This window comes from Nothobranchius furzeri, chromosome 11, assembly GCF_043380555.1.
Source record: "Nothobranchius furzeri strain GRZ-AD chromosome 11, NfurGRZ-RIMD1, whole genome shotgun sequence".
In the NCBI taxonomy this organism is placed as follows: Eukaryota; Metazoa; Chordata; class Actinopteri; order Cyprinodontiformes; family Nothobranchiidae; genus Nothobranchius; species Nothobranchius furzeri.
In genome coordinates, this window is record NC_091751.1 from 27117379 (window position 1) to 27140196 (window position 22818).

The 22818-nt window shown below is 43.1% G+C and overlaps 2 protein-coding genes across 4 annotated transcripts in view; one reads left to right on the top strand and one right to left on the bottom strand.

Moving 5' to 3' along the window:
- Positions 1–1924: 1924 nt before the first annotated feature.
- On the top strand, positions 1925–3409 carry bet1 (Bet1 golgi vesicular membrane trafficking protein). The gene is made up of 4 exons (XM_015955849.3): positions 1925–2081; positions 2259–2365; positions 2450–2506; positions 2736–3409. Exons 1-4 carry the CDS (start codon positions 2063–2065, stop codon positions 2889–2891), a joined length of 339 nt encoding a protein of 112 aa, XP_015811335.1. The 5' UTR covers positions 1925–2062; the 3' UTR covers positions 2892–3409.
- Positions 3410–3413: 4 nt separating this feature from the next.
- zgc:85777 overlaps positions 3414–22818 on the bottom strand; it is a 34944-nt gene continuing 15539 nt past the window's right edge. For all 3 annotated transcript variants that reach the window (XM_015955847.3, XM_054744951.2, XM_054744947.2), the window contains 7 exons: positions 9577–9706; positions 6708–6814; positions 6464–6631; positions 5902–6075; positions 5433–5594; positions 4016–4166; positions 3414–3747 (listed from right to left, as the gene is read on the bottom strand). In XM_015955847.3, coding sequence (XP_015811333.1) covers positions 3657–3747; positions 4016–4166; positions 5433–5594; positions 5902–6075; positions 6464–6631; positions 6708–6814; positions 9577–9706 — 983 coding nt within the window. In that variant the 3' untranslated portion in view covers positions 3414–3656. The remainder of the gene's footprint in view (positions 3748–4015; positions 4167–5432; positions 5595–5901; positions 6076–6463; positions 6632–6707; positions 6815–9576; positions 9707–22818) is intronic.

Sequence of the window (22818 nt, forward strand, 5' to 3'; positions counted from 1 at the left end):
CCACATGTGCTTTGTGGATTTGGAGAAGGCTTATGACCGTGTCCCCAGGGGCACCCTGTGGGGGACGCTCCAGGAGTATGGGGTGGGTGGCTTTCTGTTAAGGGCCATTCAGTCCCTTTACCAGAGGAGCGTGAGTTTGGTCCGCATAGCCGGTAGTAAGTCGGACCTGTTCCCAGTGAGGGTTGGTCTCCGCCAGGGCTGCCCTTTGTCACCGGTTCTGTTCATCACTTTTATGGACAGAATTTCTAGACGCAGCCGTGGTGTGGAGTGTGTCGAGTTTGGTGGCAGGAGAATCTCGTCCCTGCTTTTTGCGGATGATGTGGTCCTCCTAGCTTCATCCAGCTCTGACCTTCAGCTCTTGCTGGGTAGGTTCGCGGCCGAATGTGAAGCGGCTGGGATGAGGATCAGCACCTCCAAATCTGAGACCATGGTTCTCGACCGGAAAAGGGTGGCTTGCCACCTCCGGGTCGGGGGAGAGGTCCTACCTCAAGTGGAGGAGTTTAAGTATCTCGGGGTCTTGTTCACGAGTGAGGGTAGGAGGGATCGGGAGATCGACAGGCGGATTGGTTCGGCGTCTGCAGTGATGCGGACGCTGAGCCGATCTGTCGTGGGGAAGAGGGAGCTGAGCCAGAAAGCCAGGCTCTCGATTTACCGGTCGATCTACGTCCCAATCCTCACCTATGGTCATGAGCTTTGGGTAATGACCGAAAGAACGAGATCGCGGATACAAGCGGCCGAAATGAGTTTCCTCCGTAGGGTGGCCGGGCTCAGCCTTAGAGATAGGGTGAGGAGCTCGGACATTCGGGAGGGACTCGGAGTAGAACCGCTGCTCCTCCGGATCGAAAGGAGCCAGTTGAGGTGGTTTGGGCATCTGGTCAGGATGCCTCCTGGACGCCTCCCCGGGGAGGTGTTTCGGGCATGTCCTGCCGGCAGAAGGCCCCCGGGTCGACCCAGGACACGTTGGAGAGGTTACATCTCCAATCTGGTTCGGGAACGCCTTGGGGTCTTGCCGGAGGAGCTGGTGGACAAGGCCGGGGAGAGGACGGCCTGGAGCTCCCTAATTGGGATGCTGCCCCCGCGACCCGGACCCGGATAAGCGGAGGAAGACGAAGACGAAGGTATGCTATTCTAAAATTTTGTTTAAGTTCAAAGGGTTTGGGGGGCTGGGCTTATAAGCGTATGCTTCTGCCTGCACCCATTCTTAGCATTGTGTAAGTTGTGTGTTTGCTTGTAAACCTGCACATGTTTCTTTGTTATACTATCATGTTGTACTATTGATTTTAATTTCTCATTAAACTTCTCAAACAACCATTTTAGTTTCCAATATCATCTTGTTTTATTTTCATTTATTAGCTCTCCTTTTGCCTCCGTGTTTTGCCTCCTTACTCCTCAGTTACTCTTGAATACAAGCTTATTGCTCTTTTCTTCTGGCGTAATTAAAAAGCAGAGGAAATAGAATCCAATCCAATCCAATCCAATTTTATTTATAAAGCGCATTCACAAGGCATTACAACCAGACAAGGCGCTGTACACTAAAAATGTTGGTTAATTAAACAGGCGTTATATAAACATGTCGAACACAGATAAAAGATAAAAAGGAAATATAACAAAATTCCCAAAAATAACAGCTAAAAATCAGTAAGACACAGGGTGAAGTAAAAATAGGAAAAAACATTTTACAAAGAACCTCAATAATACGGAAGTCGATAATTGTGGAGTCAGTTTATAAACAGTGCAGATGTCAGTGAGGTTCAGTGAGAATGTCACAGTGTAACAAAAGCAGTGGTACAGATGACACTTTAAGAATAACTTTCTCTTCCTTACAAATGTCGAATATTTTAGTGGCTTTATACAAAGTTTATTTTACAGGAGAGAGACGGTATAAGGTCCTTTGAGTTGCAGTGTCCTCATAACGCCGTTGACCGGTGACGATTGTTCCTCGTCGGCCACCGTATGATGACGTGGAATTTTCTTCTGCTCACTTTCCGGTTTGTTCAGCCTCGTTCGTTTTCTCTAACGTTTTCATCAACATACCGGACAGTTTTTGGTTCTGTAGGTAAAGATGAGGCGCGCCGGACTCGGTAAGAACCTGTTACACTTACGGTTTTTAGGTTTATGACGGGCTAATTTGCTAGCAAGTGCTAGCTAATGTTGTCTGACGTTAACAAGCTAGTTTCCTCCGATAAACATTTCTACTAACCTAACGGGACAGCAACGGTAAAAATAAATGTTAAGTTTTTTTTTTTCTTTTCTCCCAGGTGAAGGCGGCCCTGGTCATTATGCAGCCAGTGGTTATAGTGTGTATGAGGAGGAGAACGAGCACCTTCAGGAGGGGCTGAGAGCTAAAGTCAGCGCCCTGAAAAGTGTAAATGATAACTGCTGCATTAAAACTATTAAATTGTTGTTTATTAATATTTATTAGTAATAATCTGGTACTTTTTGCTCACAGCTGACCATCGACATTGGAACAGAAGTGAAATGCCAGAATAAAATGCTTGATGAAATGGTGAGTTTAGACGTTCAGAAAATGACTTTGTTTATTATGAACATATTTCATGACAGCTGTGGTGTTTTCCTCTGGAGTATTATGCATGACTCATTGAAACTAGGTTAGGGCTAATTTCCTATCTTAAATGGTTGATTAAATCAGTTGGGCCATCTTCACCCATCTTACTGTTTCTGTGCTTTTAACCTGCTGGATTTGTGATTTTTTCCCAATCCCTTTCCCTTTTAAGGACACAGACTTTGACTCGACGGGGGGACTGCTGGGAGCCACCATCGGTAGAGTGAAGCAGCTCTCCAGAGGCAGTCAGACCAAACTGCTGTGCTACATGCTTCTCTTCTGTTTTTTTGTCTTCTTCGTCGTGTACTGGCTTATGATCCTGAGGTGATAGACGTACCCTTTTGGACTTGGACCTTGTGACCCACATTCCCAGTCTGTTGGATCTTGAAACTAGGCCAACACAGTAACTGTGATTATGTAAGCCAGGGATTTTGTAAACGAGACGTGGCTTCATGTGCTGCATCAGAGCATTTGGGTCTGTCTGGGTTGGAGCGCCGGGACTAAAAAACTAAATCCAAATGATCAAAAAGGCAGAGGTGATTCGTAACCATGAAGCAATGTCTGTATTTGTGCGTTCCCTATAACCACCTTTAGTAAGATTAAGCAGATTTAACCTGTGACAGATCACCATGCTGTAGGGGAACGTACAGATGAAGCTCAATATATGGTTGAATTAAAATTAAGGCATTGCCCAATGATAAGTAGATCTTGTTAACAGCAGGAAACATTTCAGTTTCAACTTTGTGGTAAACACTTATGTAAATGAAGACCTTTTATGTTATAAATAGTCCAGGACAGATTTGTTTTATGATATGTAGTCTTTAAATAAAACCAGCCACACAAACAGTGATTGCTTCATTCACATAATTTGTTTTATTTTCTAAAAAAATATGGTTATTTTTCTAAAATGGATTATTAACTACTGAACAAAACTAACAAAAAATGCTTAGATTCATCTGAATAGCAAACATGATCAAAATCAAAATTCTAAGTTCACACATGGCTGAATTGCACTTCATTAGGCTTTTTTTCTTTTAAATGATCAGTATGCTTTTAATGATGATTATGACATAACAGGAGCAGCTGGTGGGCGTTACTTCTTGGGAAGAGTATCCATGTATTTGCAGATGATCCCCAGCATCACCTCGTCAGCACCTGCACCGATCGATATTAACCTGGAGTCCCTGCAGAGAAGAAAAGCCTTTTATTTATGTCACACTTAAACAAGCTGCAGGCAGCAGCTGGATCGTTGTCATAGTGATTAGTACAAAGTTGATTGTGCTGAGTCATGGTTACAGGGGAAAATAAGATGTTCAATTATGTTTACTCATTCGTTTAGAAACACTGGCTTTTTAGTCAGACTAATTTTGATTCTATAGTATAAAAAGATGTTTTGATCTAGAAGCTTAAATAATAAGTGACTGTAGCTCTTGACGGTCGTTTCAGTCCCACCTGTAGAACCTGCTGACCAGCACATCGCTGGTGTAGCCCATCCCTCCCCAGAACTGCAGACAGCTGTCGCTCAGCTCTCTCGCCAGGCGCCCAGCCTTCAGTTTGGCCATGGATGCTAGCTTGGTGACATCGTTCCCTTTAATGTACATCGCTGCCGAAAAATCAGGAGAAGAAACAAAGGTTGAAGAAAACAAGAGAAAGATGGAGGGACATGAAAGAGATGCAGGATCTCACATCAGTGTTTGTGTGAACGGGTTTTTCTATCCGTGCCTAAAAAATGCTCTTATCTGTGGGAATCTGGTCCCAGACTGGTACCAGTCAGATTAACGAACTCAAACCTGCGGACCACTGGGATAAGAAGAGAAGGATGATCACAGAACACCTGCCTCACAGGTGCTGCAGAACATTACAAACAGCTGGGTGTGACATAATCCCTCGTCACCATCGTTTTTTTAGTTTGACGTTTTCTCACATCCATCCATCGTCTTCCACTTATCCAGGTGGGGTCGCCGGGGAAGCAGCCTAAGGTTGGTTTATGCTTGACGCGTCCGCGAGGCGAAATTGCGTCATTTTAACAACCACGCCCCTCCACCGCGTCTCCGCACAGCCCAAAATTTCCGCAACGCGCACCTAGGAAAATTTCTAACCACGCGTATGGTCGGACGTGGAAAAACATGGCGGATCGGCAAGAACTAGTATGGCAGAGGTTCGTAAATAGACATTTGTATGATTCAGCTCTCAAAGATCACCGTGATCAACATGTTGTTAATAATTCTTGGAGAAATAGCTCGCACTGTCGGAAAAGACGAGGACGCTGTTAAAAATGCTGAAATACCATGTTGTAAACAGTAATTTCTACTTCTATGGTGTAGTGTTGGATGCATGCTGTAGAGCTCCATGCTGCCCCCTACAGTTTGGGAGAATATTGGCTCACCGCAGAGACGAGCCGCACGAACCATAAACGCTGCGAGTTATGAAGCGCGTTCCATCCGCGAGCCGCATCACCGAGCGGAAAGTGAATGCGTCAAGCATAAACCAAGCTTAAGCAGGGAGGCCCAGCTCCTCCGCGGGAAGGTTGTAAAATGGAAGTCACTTGTGTGAATTCAGAAAATTCCCACAGGGCTGTTTGGACATCCTGATTAATGCTTTTATTATTAGTAAAACACCTAATCCTAACCTTAATCCTATCCAGGAACAAGATTAACGATGCATCACAACTAAAACTGATGTTCAGATAAATGCTGTATTTGACCCCATCGCTCCCTGACTGTAACCGGTTTATTTTAGGGTTAGGATAATATTAAAATGAACAACTCGTAATTCCCTCTGCTTGCAGGTGGAATTCCTTTTAAATGACAGAGCAGCGGCTCGTCCCACCCAGCTGACGATCGTTGCTTTGCCGTGTCAGTAACGCTACCTGTGGCACGGTAGAGGAGAGAGCGGAGCAGCTCGACCTCCGTCTGCAGCTCGGCTAGCCTGAAGTGGACCGTCTGGTGATAAAGAACAGGCTGCTTGAAGATCTTCCTCTGCCGCGTGTATCCGATGGTCTCCTGAATGATGCTGTCCATCGTGGTGAGGACTGTGGGACAGAAACGAAGGTGATCATCAGTAGATGATGCTCTGCTTCACATCTTTGTGCTGTTACGCCATTAGCTTGAGCAGACTCAGGAAAAGCACTTGTTTCTCAGACGATCTGCCAAGGAATCTCTTGAGACATGCTCAAATTTAAGAGCAACAACGTTTCCACGAAAGGTGAAAAACGGATCTTAACTTGGTCTTTTTAAGCTTAAACCAAAACAAAAGCGGAAGAAAGGCAATGCGCAAAGAAAACTTGGAGAGATTAAATCTGAGTGAGACGAGGCGATTAGAGGTCACGGTTCACTCACCGTTGGCCACGGCCCAGAGCCGCTCTTCCTGGAACTGAAGCATCTGGTAGGTGAAGCCCAGACCTTCCTGGCCGATGACGTTCTTACACGGCACGTGGACGTCATCAAAGAACACTTCAGCTGTGTCCGATGACCACATCCCCATTTTATCAATCTTCCTGGCAATGTGAACTCCTGTGGTGGAAAAGCACGAACCAAAATGGTAAATGGCCCGTATTTGAAATAGCGCCCTCTAGGGTCCCGGAACCCCCAAGACACTTCACAACACAATCAGTCATTCACACGCTGGTGGTGATGAGCTACGATGTAGCCACAGCTGCCCTGGGGCGCACTGACAGAGGTGGGGCTGCCGAGCACTGGCGCCACCGGTCCCTCTGACCACCACCAGCAGGCAAGGTGGTTAAGTGTCTTGCCCAAGGACACAACAACGGCGACAAAGTGAGCGGAGCTGGAACCTGCAACCTTCAGATTACGGGGCGAGCTCTTAACTCCTGTGCCACCGTCGCCCATAAAAGTTGCCCGTCACTCCTAAATAACATCAAAGCCACTAAACCGAGCCTACCTGGCAGGTTCATGGGCAAACAGATGAGAGATTTGTTCTTGTGAGGAGGTCCATCACTGGTGTTGGCAAGGAGGCACATCCAGTCAGCCTGGGTACCGTTGGTGGTCCACATCTTTCCTCCATTTATCACATATTCATCCCCTTTCCTCACTGCCTTGGTCATGATACCTGAATCACAGAACAGTGAAATAAAAGTGAACTCCAGAAGGTTTTTCAGCAGCTCGAGAAGAAAGACCAAACGCACTTGAGACATCAGAGCCTGCTCCGACTTCACTAACACCAAGACAGGCCACTTTGTCCCCCAAGATGGAAGGCAGCAGGAACTCTTTCTTTAGCTGGTCTGAACCAAACCTGCAGAAACACACAAACACTTCACATAACACCTCCGAACGCAAGCTTAAAACGGGAAAGTTGTGTCAGAGTTTTAAAACTGTGTTGTTTAACTGCGTTTGGGGCCTTTTCTGCTCCAGTGGGAAAGAAAGGGGAACTCCTGTGGTACCGCTCCCCCTCTGGTGCTGCTTTTCCACACAAACCTCTTAGATCTCTTAATTAAGCTCCTGAGACGCAAACTGATGATTACAAAGAATCCTGTAATGAGTCACCGCCTTGTAGCAGAGAAGTCTAGATGGGTGGGATGAGCTATTACCTAATAAACCTACCAGCCAAAACATTATGACCACTCATGGGCTTTAAATGTATGGACAAAGAGGACAGGAAGGACTTGCACCGTACAAGCCCCCACAATGCAGGTGAAAAACTGAGGCCAACGCAGAAGTGACAAAAATTGCAATTCCACCCTCATCCACTAGGGGCTGGTGTCGGAAGCGAGCAAATCCTCATTGACTCCCATGTTAAAAATACCAATTTCACAGCAGAAATAAACATGTTTACAGCCTGGTACCAAAACATGTTTTTGGATTAAATGATCTAGTTTACACTCATGACAACTCTGAGGGGGGTGAATTTTTTTCTCACTCTTCTGTTTAAATGTATTAAAAGCCTAAAATTCTGTATAATTAATGAGCGTCAGACCCACGTGACCACAGAGCTAGCTCCGTGGAAAGGCCTCAGTAGAGCCTCGGTCTGGCTTGGAAACTGCTCTGGCATTTTGAGTCTCTGTGTTTGTGTATTCTTTTTTGGATATTTTTTGTGCAATTGTTGGACAAAATGACTTGCTGTGGCATTAATTGCACTAATAGAGCGTCCAAGGAGTCTCCACTTCATTTTTTTTGGTAAGTAAAATTATATTTATGTATTTTATATCACTGCCGAGCTGAGCTTAGATTTTAACATGTACTGTTTAACCATGAAATTTAAATGTAATAGGGTAAAACCCAGTGCATTTAACATAATGCTGCACTTTAGAAAATGGGTTGAAATATAACATGTTGGTGGAGCTGGGTTCCCACTATCGGCTTGTGGAGCTCTGGGAGATCTCTGTGTTCCACCCGGTTTTACCCAGCGGATCTCTGACTTAGAAGCCCTGGTGTTGGGCACAGTTAACTCCGGTTGTAGCTAGGCTGCTACCTCCGCGTTAGCTTTGGGTTAGTTTCAGGTTAGCTTGTAGCTAGTTTGACCGGGTGTCAGTTGATCCCAGCCTTACAGCCCCACCCTCAGCTCCACCTCTCTTCCCTTTTGTGGAATTGTCTGGGCTTGACGGAACCTGGGACACGGTCAAAATGGCGGTGGTGGCCACCTCCCATTTTTCTTCAAAAACGTGTTATTGGAGCCTATGGAAACCCATTGTGCAATATTTATATGTCGATGGCTCCGTATTAGTGGGATGATTTTGTAATCATTGACAGCTACATTTGATTTTGCCTTGAATTACAACAAAGAAATCAATTATCCTTAATTTCTTACAAAGTGCACATTATTTCCAATCATGTGTGTCTGTGTGTGTGTGTGTGTGTGTGTGTGTGTGTGTGTGTGTGTTGTACATTGCTGGCTATGTGTGTTTGCAGAAAGCTGAGTAACAAAACGGAATTCGCTACATTATGTTGCAGATGTTCAAACAGCACATCAGCTTCCTCACATTGTGAACACAGTTGGTACGAGTGCCAATCATGTCTGCTCTTGTCTGGACCAATCAGAACCCCTTAAGTCACTTATGAGTCCTTACTGAGCTGAGAAAATGTAAGAGTGGAAATAGACGAGATGAAAATAGTATGAAGGACTGCAAACAGCCACGGTGCCGGAGGTTTTTTAAGGCAAAAACCTAAAATCTGTTTAAGCAGATTATATATATACAGTGATCCCTCGCTACTTCGCGGTTTGTTTATCGCGGATTCACGACTTCGGATTTTTTCTTTGGAGCCTTATTCAAGGGAAATTCACCGATTCGCGGTATTTTTCTATGCGAAATATCAAGAAATTCCAGTTTTTTTTCATCAATTTCATCATAAAATGCACTTTTTGTAATAAAACTATTAAAAAACCAAGTAAAAAATTTTTTTTCTTGAGTTTTACCCACAAAAAGAGAATGTGATCATACGATAATTCAATATAGTACTGTACTGTAAATATGGTGTCCCTACTTCGCGGATTTTCACCTATCGCGGCCAGGTCTGGAACGCATCGACCGCGATAAACGAGGGATCACTGTATATATTAGGGCTCTTATCCGATCATGTGATTGGAAATCGAGTCCGTTCACGTGATTTTCAGGAAATCAGAAATGGTGGGCAGTAACCCCCAAACTGGAGGAGAGGCTACAGCAGATCTCAGGAAAAACATCAGACATCTCAGTCCAGACAAGTGCAGTTCTAGGAACAATTAAGATGCTGCAGAACCCTCAAGCTCCCAGGCCTCTGGTGGAAGACCTGAGCTTGGAAAGATGAGATGGGATTTTTTTTTGTATGTAGGGGTGTGTGTGTGTGTGTGTGTGTGTGTGTGTGTGTGTGTGTGTGTGTGTGTGTATGTGTGTGTGTGTGTGTGTGTGTGTGTGTGTAAGAAATGTCATCTTATGTTTTTACTTGGTGAAAAGGTTTGATTGCACTATTAATTATTTAGATAAATAAGTAAAATCAATCTAGATTTTGGGATTTTTGTTTTTGCCACACCCCCCACCGCCACAGCCCACAAACACCTCCCCCAGGTTGATCGGCCTGTACCTGGCCAGGGCTGGAGTGGCCATGTCAGACTGGACTCCGATGGCCATGGGGATGCCCCCACAGCGGATGTTTCCCAGCTCCTCGGCCACGGCCACGCTGTAGCTGAAGTCCAGTCCCAAACCTCCAAACTCTACAAAGGACAAAAATAATAAACCAACATTTGTTTAACTGTTAAAAGAATTTTCATTTTTTATGATTATTTCACAAAGTTTAACAAATATGGGAACTTGGTTAGAAAAAACAGAACAGCAGCTATGAATTAATATACTTATCACCTTATTGATCACCCTGGATCCTCATTTCCTGACACGCCGGTATCTTTTGGGTAATCTCTGTGCGCGCTCACACACACACACACACGGTGTGTGTACATAACATTTTTGAAGTGAGCTGTTATCACTGGAGCATGCACTCAAATTAATAACGGGATGTTATCCCTAATTCCCTTCTCTGTAATTATGAGTGAAAAGCCCTGCTGAGATATCAGCAGCACACAGGAGAGGGGTCAGCGTAATTTCAGTCTCATCTCGTGTCTTCTCTGGACTACATCAAACCTGATTTTGATACTGGGTCCATTTGCTGAAATATCCTAAAAAGAACCTGATGTTTATTCCCTGAACTCTGACACTGGAGACATTTACGTTGACCTCAGGTCCTTAATGGAAGTAGATTTAAAAACAGATTTTGTCAGTCATCTCTACTTTTCCTCCTGCTTTCATCACCAGCTGCAGCATCTACTGAGAAACGAACAGACCCTTCTATACAAACATTTTTTATGTCAGTTTCCATCTGTTTCTGACAGAACTGGTCCACTTATGTACTTGCCTCTAAAAGGCCTTTCTCGGTTTTCTCACATTATTCTAAATTTAAAGCTGGAATAAAAACAGATGCTCTGGAGCTTTTACATGAATGTCAGCTACAATTTTACGAGGAATGGTTAAAATCTTACGGACAGATTTTTGACCACTGAAGTCTAATTTATGGTGTTTGAGTGAAACTTTATCACACAACTATGAACCTCAATGAGGATTTTAGTCTCTGATAGCCATTTATTAACATGCCATTTTCCCCCTAACAGGACAAACTTGTAGATGACACCAGGCTGTGCGTTCAAATCATTAATTTCTGTAGGGATCACAGTGTAGGGAGACCATTATGCACACAAATCAAAGGGTTTGTCTTGTAAACAGGTGTTTTAAAATCACCAGGCTGTTATATAAACAGTTGTAAACAATAGCTTTTGCTCTATAGGTTCAGTAGGGGTTGGTTTCACTGTCAGTGAGTCACATTTACAAAAAGGTCATTTTGAATCCCAACACCTGTGAGAAGCACGTCTGGACACATATCAATGACATCCTCTGAAATTTCTTTTTCTGATGAAATCCTGTAAAACAGTTTGCTTCTGTGCCCGTCTGTCAGTACATCCAACATGGCTGAATGGAACACCGAAACAATGTCTCCAGGACAGCGGAGCATACTTGGTGGGCGTTTCCCAATGGTGATGATGTCACATTCAAATAACCACACAAACAACTTGAAGAGGAAAGACAAACTCTTTTTGTTCTACAGATAGTTTGGCGTTTTTCAAGTGGAATCAGAGTATTTGGTAATACTTAACAATAAGGATCTATTTATTAAGGTTACTTAGTGCATTAGTAAGCATTAATAAACAAAGGATCCCCCGTATTAATGTTAGAGCACTATTAATCATTATTAAAAAGGATTATTTCATTACCATTACTTGCCTTGGTGCATTATTAACTCATTAACTACCATCAACGAGAAAAGTCGTCATTTAAAATCCAACCGCTCACTGCAAATGACGAATAAATTCGTCATTTGCATGTTTTAACTGAGTGGGCGTCAGTATGCGCCCCTGCACCATGAGGACAAACATCTTAGCTAAAGCCGTTCTTCATCCACGTACGTCACACGTCACGTCACCAGGAAGCAGAAAATCCATGTGTTAGGAGATCGTTTTGGGCCGCTGCTGCAAAAAAAGTGAGGAGCGAACCGGAGAAGCTTCTGCCGATCACAATTTGACAACGGATTATGTAAGAACGGATAACGCTCAAAACACGCAGATTCTTTCTGATGTAAGAGGTGAGTCTCCGCTTTGTTTTGGTTGTTTTGGCGTCGACATCATCCCAGCACGCAACGTTCTGTGAGTCTTAAAAAAACAGTAAAAACCGCTGGCAACGAAGGGCTTTTCTGATCAGGAAACGGTTGGCAGTGAATGAGTTAAGCATTAATAAATAAAGGATCCCTTTATCAGTGTTATTTTGTGCATTATTAAGCATTAATAAAAATGATTATTTTATTACCATTGCTTGGTGCATTATTAAGCATTAATAAACAAATGATCCCTTTATCAGTGTTAATTTGTGCATTATTAAGCATTAATAAAAAGGATTATTTTATTAACATTGCTCGGTGCATTATTAAGCATTAATAAACAAAGGATCCCCTCATCAATGTTACTTAGTGCATTATTAAGCATTAATAAAAAATATAATTTTATTACCATTACTTGGTGCATTATTAAGCATTAATAAAGGATCCCCTCATCAATGTTACTTAGTGCATTATTAGGCATTAATAAAATGATTATTTTATTATCATTACTTGGTGCATTATTAAGCATTAATAAACAAATGATCCCTTTATCAGAGTTAATTTGTGCATTATTAAGCATTAATAAAAAGGATTATTTTATTACCATTGCTCGGTGCATTATTAAGCATTACTAAACAAATGATCCCTTATCAGTGTTAATTTGTGCATTATTAAGCAGTAATAAAAATGATTATTACCATTGCTCGGTGCATTATTAAGCATTAATAAACAAAGGATCCCCTCATCAATGTTACTTAGTGCATTATTAAGCTTTAATAAAAAGATTATTTTATTACCATTACTTGGTGCATTATTAAGCATTAATAAACAATGGATTCTTTAATCAATGTTAGTGCATTAAAAAACAAAGGATCCTTTATCAGTGTTAATTAGTGCATTATTAAGCATTTATAAAAATCCCTTTATCAATATTAGTAGGGATGCACATTTTCCAAACTGTCTTTAATCAGCTATTGATGCCCCTTAACAGTTAATACCCGGGTAACCGGAAACCAACCAGCTCATTTCTTCTTCCACGGTTGCTTAGTAAATATAGTTTGATAGCGGCGCACTTCCACCCTCTAGTGGCACAAAATATATTACACCCCAGCACAGCGAAAGGATTAGAAGCAGATTCACTGCCAGCCGTTTCCTAATCAGAAAAGCCCTTCGCTGCCAGCCTCTTCAGCGTTTTTACTGTTTTTTAAGAGTCACAGAACATTGTGTGCTAGGATGACGTCAATGCCAAAACAAAGAGTAGACTCACCTCTTACATCAGGAAGAATCCGCACGTTTTTAGCGTTATCCGTTCTTTCATAATCCGTTGTCGAATTGTGATCGGCAGAAGCTTTTCCGGTGCACGCCTCACTTTTTTTTACAGCAGCAGCCCAAAATGATCTCCTGGATTTTCTGCTTCCTGGTCATGTGACGTGTGATATACATGTATGAAGATCGGCTTTAGAGCTGGTATGTTTGTTCTCACGGTGCGGGGGCTCGTTCCGACGCCCACACTGTAAATAAAAATGCTAATGTCGACTTTAGTGAACAGTTGGATTTAAAATGAAAACTTGTCGACAATGGCAGTGAATGAATTAACCAGACAAAACTATTTTACTCAGTTACAGCATTAACAGCAATTAACTGGTTAACAGGTTATCAATGTACATCCCTATTACTTAGTGCAAAATCAAGCATTATTAAACAAACGATCTTTCATGATATTGTTAATAAGTGTCCATAAGGTTAGGACAAAGGGCCGGGCATGGACGTCATTTCCAAAGTCAAGTTTTGACCCCTGCACTTTTTACCATCCAAAAACAATATTGCGCTATATTAAATGGACACTGGTTGAGCCCACCCCCCTGAAGGTAATCAATACAAAACCTCATAACTGCTGATCAGACTTGTGAATGATCTAAGCTTTGTTTCTCCACAATTAAACAGAGAAATCCAATCTCTGACTGAGGGAAGCAAACGTGGACGGACAACGCTGAGGGAACTGACCACATTAAAACATCACCTGTCAGACCTGTCAGATTAGGTATTACATAAAAGTAAAGCCAGGTCTGCAGGTTGATAGGGAATAAACAAAAAGCAACACAAACAGAAGGAAATGTAGTGGGACACGCCAGCGGGGGAGCCAAAAGTCAGAGGAAGCAGGTGCAGCTGTGCGGTGATAAGTCTCTGAGCCCTGGAAACCCCACAGTGGCTAATGTGAGCGAAGGACAGGGCCAGGTTTATCCCACTTCAAACAAAACAGCAGGCTGTCAGCTTAAACAAGCAAGTGGAATTAAAACAAACAGAATTCTGTCACAAATGTCGAACCTAAACACTGATGTTTCTTCAGATGTTCTCCCCCATAGGTTCTCCCCGGGTGGAGCTCCATACGAGACAAGCTGATGGAGCTCTTGTCTGAGATGTCAGTCTGATAAAAACACTAATCTAATTAAAGCTTATTTATTTAAGCTCTAAAAAAAGCAGTTAAAGGGAAACCTGTTCAGGCTGCAGCTGTCAGAAGACGAGGCCACTTCCATGCAACAGTGAGCAGATCTCTCAGAGCAGAGGAAGTCAGGGGTCTTGTCCCCCAACGTGATACCAGGGCAAAACTTCCTGCTCTCGTGTTGGCAAAAGTACGGTGAGTGGAAAGAGTCGGCACAAACACGTAGAAACAGGTTTGTTAAAAACCTCTACAGTTTAAAGCATTAAGCATACAAACACCTTGTTTTGTTTCACTGATGTTCCAGGATTAGCTCATCCTGATTGTACACTGTAAAAAACTAATCTCAACTCCTGAATTCTTCATTGGGGGGAAAATGTGTCGTTTCTCAGCCTGCTGGTGTGCTAACCTAGGGCTGGGCATTAGACCACCTGCATATGAAGAAACACTCTCTTTCCATCTAATCATAGAGCCCCTAATAAGTGTAAGGTCTCAGAAAGATCCATTAAAAATATATTTACTACATAATCTTTTAATTTACTCGCTCATCTTCTGTTGCTTATCCTCACTGGGATAGCAGAGAGATGGTGTCCATCTCCAGCAGTCACTGGGTGAGAGGCTAGGCCTAAGAACACTTTGACAGGTAGCAGATGAGCTATCAATGCTAGCAGCTAGCCTCCTGCTTCTTCCAGAAAAGGCCCCAGTCGCATCCTACAGCTTAGAACCATGGTTTTCTGGCTCTAAACAGACGTCAACCTTTAGCTTTGGTTAGCTCAATTAGCCCCCACCCTCACAGCACACTCCAAGCTCCATTTCTGCATTTTCTGGAAGTGACGAGACATCCAACAAGGCCAAGATGGCGGTGGTAGATACTGCCCACTTTGCTCCAATGTAGCTCTTCAGAAACCTACAAGTGACGGCGTGGGGGGTTTGTACATCTAATATTTACAGTCACTGGCAAACAGAGTTTCTAGATTCAGAGCCAACTTGGTAAACCAGCCAATCAGCATGCAGCTCATTTTATATTCATGTTTTGGCTGAGGGGACAAGGTAGGCCAGTCTTTCCATTGCAGAGCTTTATTATGGGGCTTTTGGCCATTTTCAGGGCTCCTGGGGCATTTTGAGCACCAACAAATTTGCAAATGATTTGCTGGCGCTCAAAGATCCATTTATAATTGTAAACCCTTTCTTGGGTACCGTTAATTGTGTGGATCCCTTCATGTGTGCTGAACATGAAAATAGTCTCCTACACCTGTCTGCTGCATTAGCTTCTGATAGAAAACAGACGGTGAAACTCTAGGATTAAAAAAGCCTGACAGATCTACGTCACACTGTCACTTAACATTCATGGACTCACCCATCTTGGCTCGTGACAGGGTTTAGTGTCCAGGAGCAGCAAAGGACATCTCGGCTAGTAGAAGCTAATCGTTAGCATTAGCAACTCCCGGCTTGCGTTGTTTGTGGAGATAAAACGTCAACATTGCAAAGTCAGTGGTAGAGTTGCATTGCTGTTAGAAGAAGAAATTATTTTTATATAGAGCCCAATCAGAGGCGAGCTGTCCAAATATTAGGAAATAGATCTCCAAACTACTTTCTCCTCCAGCTGGCTTCTAGTTCCTCAAAAAGGTGCAACGGTGCTTTTATTCCCCAGAGATTACTTATAGGTATTGTTTCCTACTAGGGACCACTGCAGGTGTATTGATTAAACAAATGAACCACATCTTTAATAGAAACTAATGCTACTAAATTAAAGTATTTATAGAAATATCACATGAATCATATATTATTGTAAAAACGGCACAAAGTACATTACTGAAACTGCCTTTATGGGTACATTTATGCTTGTTTTGTTTTCAGCTCATTTTTATTCCTGACCATGGCCAGCCACTAATCTCATTGACCTGATGAATTATTTCCCCATTAAACCAACTCAATATCCTGCTCCCACTCCCTTAATCCAACCTTATAAATCAATTAATGCACTGTAGCCATCTTAAAGCCTTTTTCATTAGTCAGCAGCACCACAGCAACCATAAGCAAAGTGTGCATGTTTTTATTTTCAAATGCTCAGTGGTAACTTCTGTCCTTATTAAACCAAGGTGGGCTCAAACAAAAAGAAAGGTAAAACTAACTTTGTACATGTGGCTTTTGATTAATGAGTGTCAAACCCTGAGAATGGGAGATTATGGGTTCAAATCCACAGCTGGGTCATACCAAAGACTTTAAAAATGAGACCCAATGCCTCTCCGCGCGACACTCAGCATTAAGGGGTTTGATTGGGGGGGTTAAAACACCAAATAGTTCCTGAGTGCAGTCCATCGACATATAAATATTGGACAATGGGTTTCCATAGACTCCAATAATAAGTTTTTGAGGTAAAATGGGAGGTGGCCACCACCGCCATTTTGACCATGTCACAGGTTCCGTCAAGCCCAGACAATTCCACAAAAGGGAAGAGAGGTGGAGCTGAGGGTGGGGCTGTAAGGCTGGGATCAAATGACGACACCTGGTCGAACTGAAGCTAATGTAGCTACAAGCTAACCTGAAGCTAACGTGGAGATGGGAGCTAAGCTAAGGTAGCAACCTAGCTACAACCGGAGTTAACTGTGCACAACACCAGAGCTTCTGAGTCACAGATACGCCGGGCTGACCGTTGGGTAAAACTGGGTAGAACACAGAGGTCTCCCGAGAGCTCCACAAGCCGGCAGCCCACGCAGCTGACAGGCGCCGCTGTAGTCAGAGATGCGCCGAGCTGCTGCCGAGGTGAGGGGACCATACTGATAGTCGGAAGTTCTATTTCAACCCATTTTCTAAAATGCAGCGTTATGTTAAATGCACTGGGTTTTACCCTATTACATATAAATTTCATGGTTAAACAGTACAAGTTAAAATCTAAGCTCAGCTCGGCAGTGACCTAAAATACATAAATATAATTTTACTTACTGAAAAAAATTAAGTGGAGACTCCTTGGATGAACTATTACTGCAATTAATCCCACAGCAAATCATTTTGTCCAACAATTGCACAAATAATATCCAAAAAGGACGCACAAATGCTACAACTAATGGTCTAAATTGAGAGACTAAAAATCGCAGAACAGTTTTCAGGTGAGGCCGAGGCTCAGGCTAAGGCCTTTCCACGGAGCTAGCTCTGTGGTCACGTGGGTCGGATGCTCATTAATTATACAGAATTTTAGGCATTTAATACACTTAAACAGAAGAGTGACAAAAAAAATCACCCCCTCAGAGTTGTCATGAGTGTAAACTAGATCTATTAAACCTAAAACATGTTCTGGTACCAGGCTGTAAACATGTTTATTTCTGCTGTGAAATTGGTATTTTTAACATGGGAGTCAATGAGGATTTGCTCGCTTCTGACACCAGCCCCCAGTGGATGAGGGTGGAACTGCAATTAATTTAATTTCCGCATTGGCCTCACTTTCAGAACCGAATTGTGGGGGCTTGGTGCAGTCGTGTCTACAGCTCACTGCTCCCCAGGGGATGGGTGAAATGCCGAGAACACATTTCACACGCCAGCGTGTGTGTGACAGCTAATGGGACTTAAATCATTGACTTAGAGACGAATGAAAAGTTTAGTGAATAATGGGGAGTAGAGAAAGTAGATAAGCGTTTCACGGCAATGCTTAAGCGTTCTCGTTCTGATTGATGGGGTATAAGAGTGAGTTTTGGTTCCAAGTGTATTTATGCATAATTAGAGGGAATGTACCAGCTGATAACACTCAGTGCACTGCCGAGCCGGTCCTTCTCTCTAATCTCATTGTCTAATGCTTAATGCCCTTGTCCTCAGCACATTTTAATTCCCTCGCCCTATGTCTCTTCTCTGACCTTTACACACTTATAGTGAATATTGTTCAAGGTACTCTCTATCTGACACCGAGCATCACTCCACTGCTCTCATCCAGCTCAAGCTGCACCTTTTACCCCAAATACACTGATCAACCACGACCGTGGTCCTGCACGCTACTGATGCCACTCCCTCCTCTGCCTCAGATGGGACCATTGGTTTTCACCTACTGCAGCAGCTGCTGGGTGTTTGACACCAGCACTCATCATCACGGTGGGGAATCACTTACAAAGTAAAACAGAGATAAAATGAAACAGTTCAGCTATAAAAACATGAATCTCATAAAGAAACGACAGTCAAAGCATGAACAAAAAGAGCAATTCCTCAGATCTGCCGCGAGACCATCTAAACCCTGAATTCTATCCACAATATGATTCATATAACAACGATGACGGTTTATCAAGACCATCTGCTTAGGTTAAACACGGCATCAATCACAGCAATATTTATGCTGTTACAAGGGTTTTTTATCCTCAGACAGGTGACTGATTCATCACCGGAGTTTGGTGTAAAGCAATCAGAAACAAGAAGTCTCAGCAGCGTTCATCACGCCAACAGAAGCCAGGTGGATTACTCCAGGGTAAATGTAGAGATCTCAAAATAAAATTTAGCACCTTTTCAGGACTTTGTAAGACTTTCTAAAATATAACTATGACTTTATTGCAATTAACTCATTCACAGCCAATGACAACTAAAGTCGTCATTTGCATTTTTTTACTGTGTGGGCATCGGAATGGGCCCCCGCAGCGTGAGAACAAACATCTCAGCTCTGAAGCCGATCTTCATCTGCATACGTCACACGTCACGTGATCAGGAAGCAGAAAATCCATGCGTTAGGAGATCGTTTAGGGCCGTTCCTGTAAAAAAAAAAGTGAGGCGCGAACCGGAAAAGCTCATGCCGATCGCAATTCGGGTCCGGGTCGGGAAAGAGGTCCTACCTCAAGTGGAGGAGTTTAAGTATCTCAGGGTCTTGTTCACGAGTGAGGGTAAGAGGGATCGGGAGATCGACAGGCGGATTGGTTCAGCGTCTGCAGTGATGCGGACGCTGAGTCGATCTGTCCTGGTGAAGAGGGAGCTGAGCCAGAAAGCCAGGCTCTCGATTTACCGGTCGATCTACGTCCCAATCCTCATCTATGGTCATGAGCTTTGGGTAATGACCGAAAGAACGAGATCGCGGATACAAGCGGCCGAAATGAGTTTCCTCCGTAGGGTGGCCGGGCTCAGCCTTAGAGATAGGGTGAGGAGCTCAGACATTCGGGAGGGACTCGGAGTAGAACCGCTGCTCCTCTGGATTGAAAGGAGTCAGTTGAGGTGGTTTGGGCATCTGGTCAGGATGCCTCCTGGACGCCTCCCTGGGGAGGTGTTTCGGGCATGTCCTGCCGGCAGGAAGCCCCCGGGTCGACCAAGGACACGTTGGAGAGGTTACATCTGGTCTGGGAACGCCTTGGGGTCCTGCCGGAGGAGCTGGTGGAGGTGTCCGGGGAGAGGACGGTCTGGAGCTCCCTAGTTGGGATGCTGCCACCACGACCCGGACCCGGATAAGCGGAGGAAGAAGACGACGACGATCACAATTCGACAACGGATTATGAAAGAACAGATAACGCTTGAAACACGCAGATTCTTCCTGATGTAAGAGGGAGTCTCCTCTTTTTTTGGTTGTTTTGGCGTCGACATCATCCTAGCGTGCAACATTCTGTCACTCTTAAAAAAAAACCAGTAAAAACGGCGAGAAACGCTGGCAGCAAAGGGCTTTAGCGATCAGGAAACGACTGGCAGCGAATGAGTTAACCAATCAACTACGATTTCTTTTCAAATACTGCATTGTTTTGTTTTCCTCTTCATCAAGTAGCAGGATACGTCAATGAACTGGGATGTCGATTTATGAACGTTCAAGACTTTAACACATTCACTGCCAATGACGATTATGCATTTTTACTGTGTGGGCGTCAGAACAAGCCCCCGCACCATGAGAACAAACATCCCAGCTCTAAAGCCGATCTTCATCCGCATACGTCACACTGTCACATGATCAGGAAGCAGAAAAACCATGTGTTAGGAGATAGTTTTGGGCCTCTGCTGTAAAAAAAGTGAGGCGTGAACCGGAAAAGCTTCTGCCGATCACAATTCAACAACGGATTATGAAACAACAGATAAAGAACGGATAAAGCTCGAAACGCGTGGATTCTTCCTGATGTAAGAGGCGAGTCTCCGCTTTGTTTTGGTTGTTTTTGCGTCGACATCATCCCAGCACGCAACGTTCTGCGACTCTTAAAAAAACGGTGAAAAACGCTGGCAGCGAATGAGTTAAGACCCTGCGGGTACGCTGTAATCAGTCTCCATGTTTGATAGGGATGTGAATCTTAGAGCAACTCACGATTTCATTCGATTCCGATTCTTGGGGTGCCGATTTGATTCAGAACGATTCTCGATTCTCAATTTAAATCGATTCTCAATTTAAATCGATTTACAATCAGTATTAACAAAGAGTGTCAGCTCCAGGATTAACTACAGGGAGTGCAGAATTATTAGGCAAATGAGTATTTTGTCCACATCATCCTCTTCATGCATATTGTCTTACTCCAAGCTGTATAGGCTCGAAAGCCTACTACAAATTAAGCATATTAGGTGATGTGCATCTCTGTAATGAGAAGGGGTGTGGTCTAATGACATCAACACCCTATATCAGGTGTGCATAATTATTAGGCAACTTACTTTCCTTTGGCAAAATGGGTCAAAAGAAGGACTTGACAGGCTCAGAAAAGTCAAAAATAGTGAGATACCTTACAGAGGGATGCAGCAGTCTTAAAATTGCAATGCTTCTGAAGCGTGATCATCGAACAATCAAGCGTTTCATTCAAATTAGTCAACAGGGTCGCAAGAAGCGTGTGGACAAACCAAGGCGCAAAATAACTGCCAATGAACTGAGAAAAGTCAAGCGTGCAGCTGCCAAGATGCCACTTGCCACCAGTTTGGCCATATTTCAGAGCTGCAACATCACTGGAGTGCCCAAAAGCACAAGGTGTGCAATACTCAGAGACATGGCCAAGGTAAGAAAGGCTGAAAGACGACCACCACTGAACAAGACACACAAGCTGAAATGTCAAGACTGGGCCAAGAAATATCTCGACAAATTTTTCTAAGGTTTTATGGACTGATGAAATGAGAGTGAGTCTTGATGGGCCAGATGGATGGGCCCGTGGCTGGATTGGTAAAGGGCAGAGAGCTCCAGTCCGACTCAGACACCAGCAAGGTGGAGGTGGAGTACTGGTTTGGGCTGGTATCATCAAAGATGAGCTTGGGGGGCCTTTTCGGGTTGAGGATGGAGTGAAGCTCAACTCCCAGTCCTACTTCCAGTTTCTGGAAGACACCTTCTTCAAGCAGTGGTACAGGAAGAAGTCTGCATCCTTCAAGAAAAACATGATTTTCATGCATGACAATGCTCCATCACACGCATCCAAGTACTCCACAGCGTGGCTGGCAAGAAAGGGTATAAAAGAAGAAAAACTAATGACATGGCCTCCTTGTTCACCTGATCTGAACCCCATTGAGAACCTGTGGTCCATCATCAAATGTGAGAATTACAAGGAGGGAAAACAGTACACCTCTCTGAACAGTGTCTGGGAGGCTGTGGTTGCTGCTGCACGCAATGTTGATGGTGAACAGATCAAATCGCTGACAGAATCCATGGATGGCAGGCTTTTGTGTCGTTGCAAAGAAAGGTGGCTATATTGGTCGCTGATTTGTTTTCGTATTGTTTTTGAATGTCAGAAATGTATATTTGTGAATGTGTAGATGTTACATTGGTTTCACTGGTAAAAAATAATTGAAATGGGTATATATTTGTTTTTTGTTAAGTTGCCTAACAATTATGCACAGTAATGGTCACCTGCACACACAGATATCCCCCTAAAATAGCTAAAACTAAAAACAAACTAAAAACTACTTCCAAAAACATTCAGCTTTGATATTAATGAGTTTTTTGGGTTCATTGAGAACATGGTTGTTGTTCAATAATAAAATTATTCCTCAAAAATACAACTTGCCTAATAATTCTGCACTCCCTGTACTTTGTAGTACAAGTTAGTTAAAGCTATGGGATATTTTTATTTGACTTTAAACTGGTCGTGCTCCAAAAATGCTAATTTACAAGGTAAAATAAAGTGATTCTAAAACTGTAAACAGAAGCAATCTTTAGACCAAAAGGCAACAATTATTTTTGCTTACCTTGTAAAATATAACAAATCTGTAGTTACCTAACAGTAGCTTTGAAAGTAATACGGTCAAATACTTTGCAAGTATGTGTAGAAACAAGTTACACGAGTAATCTTGAGTACTCATTTATCAACTTGGAAAATAAATATGAGAATATCTCAAATTTCTGAGTATGGAAAAAATTACATTCAAGTGCCCTCTTATCAGCAGATTCAAACATAAATCATCTCAATTTATGGGACCTCAAAAGTAAACGGAGTACTGACTCTCCTAACAAAGATTTAAAAAAGTGCATCTCAAACCTGTAACATGCCAAATATTTGAGTTCTTGGAATCGATTCAGAACCTTTGTGAATCGATTCTGAATCTTTATAAGAATCCTGATTTAGACTTGAATCGATTTTTTTCCAGCACCTCTAATGTTTGGATTCTGACCCAACTGGAATTCAAAATTGTTTTCATCACATACAGGTAATTTCTGAAGGGCCTTAAATTACCCATAAGGCATTGAGGTAAACCCAAACTAGCGTGGCCATCATTACCCAAAAGCCTTTTGTCTACAGTAGTCGGGGGCATTCATATTATTTTCCCCGTTCTCAAATTTGTTTAAATTC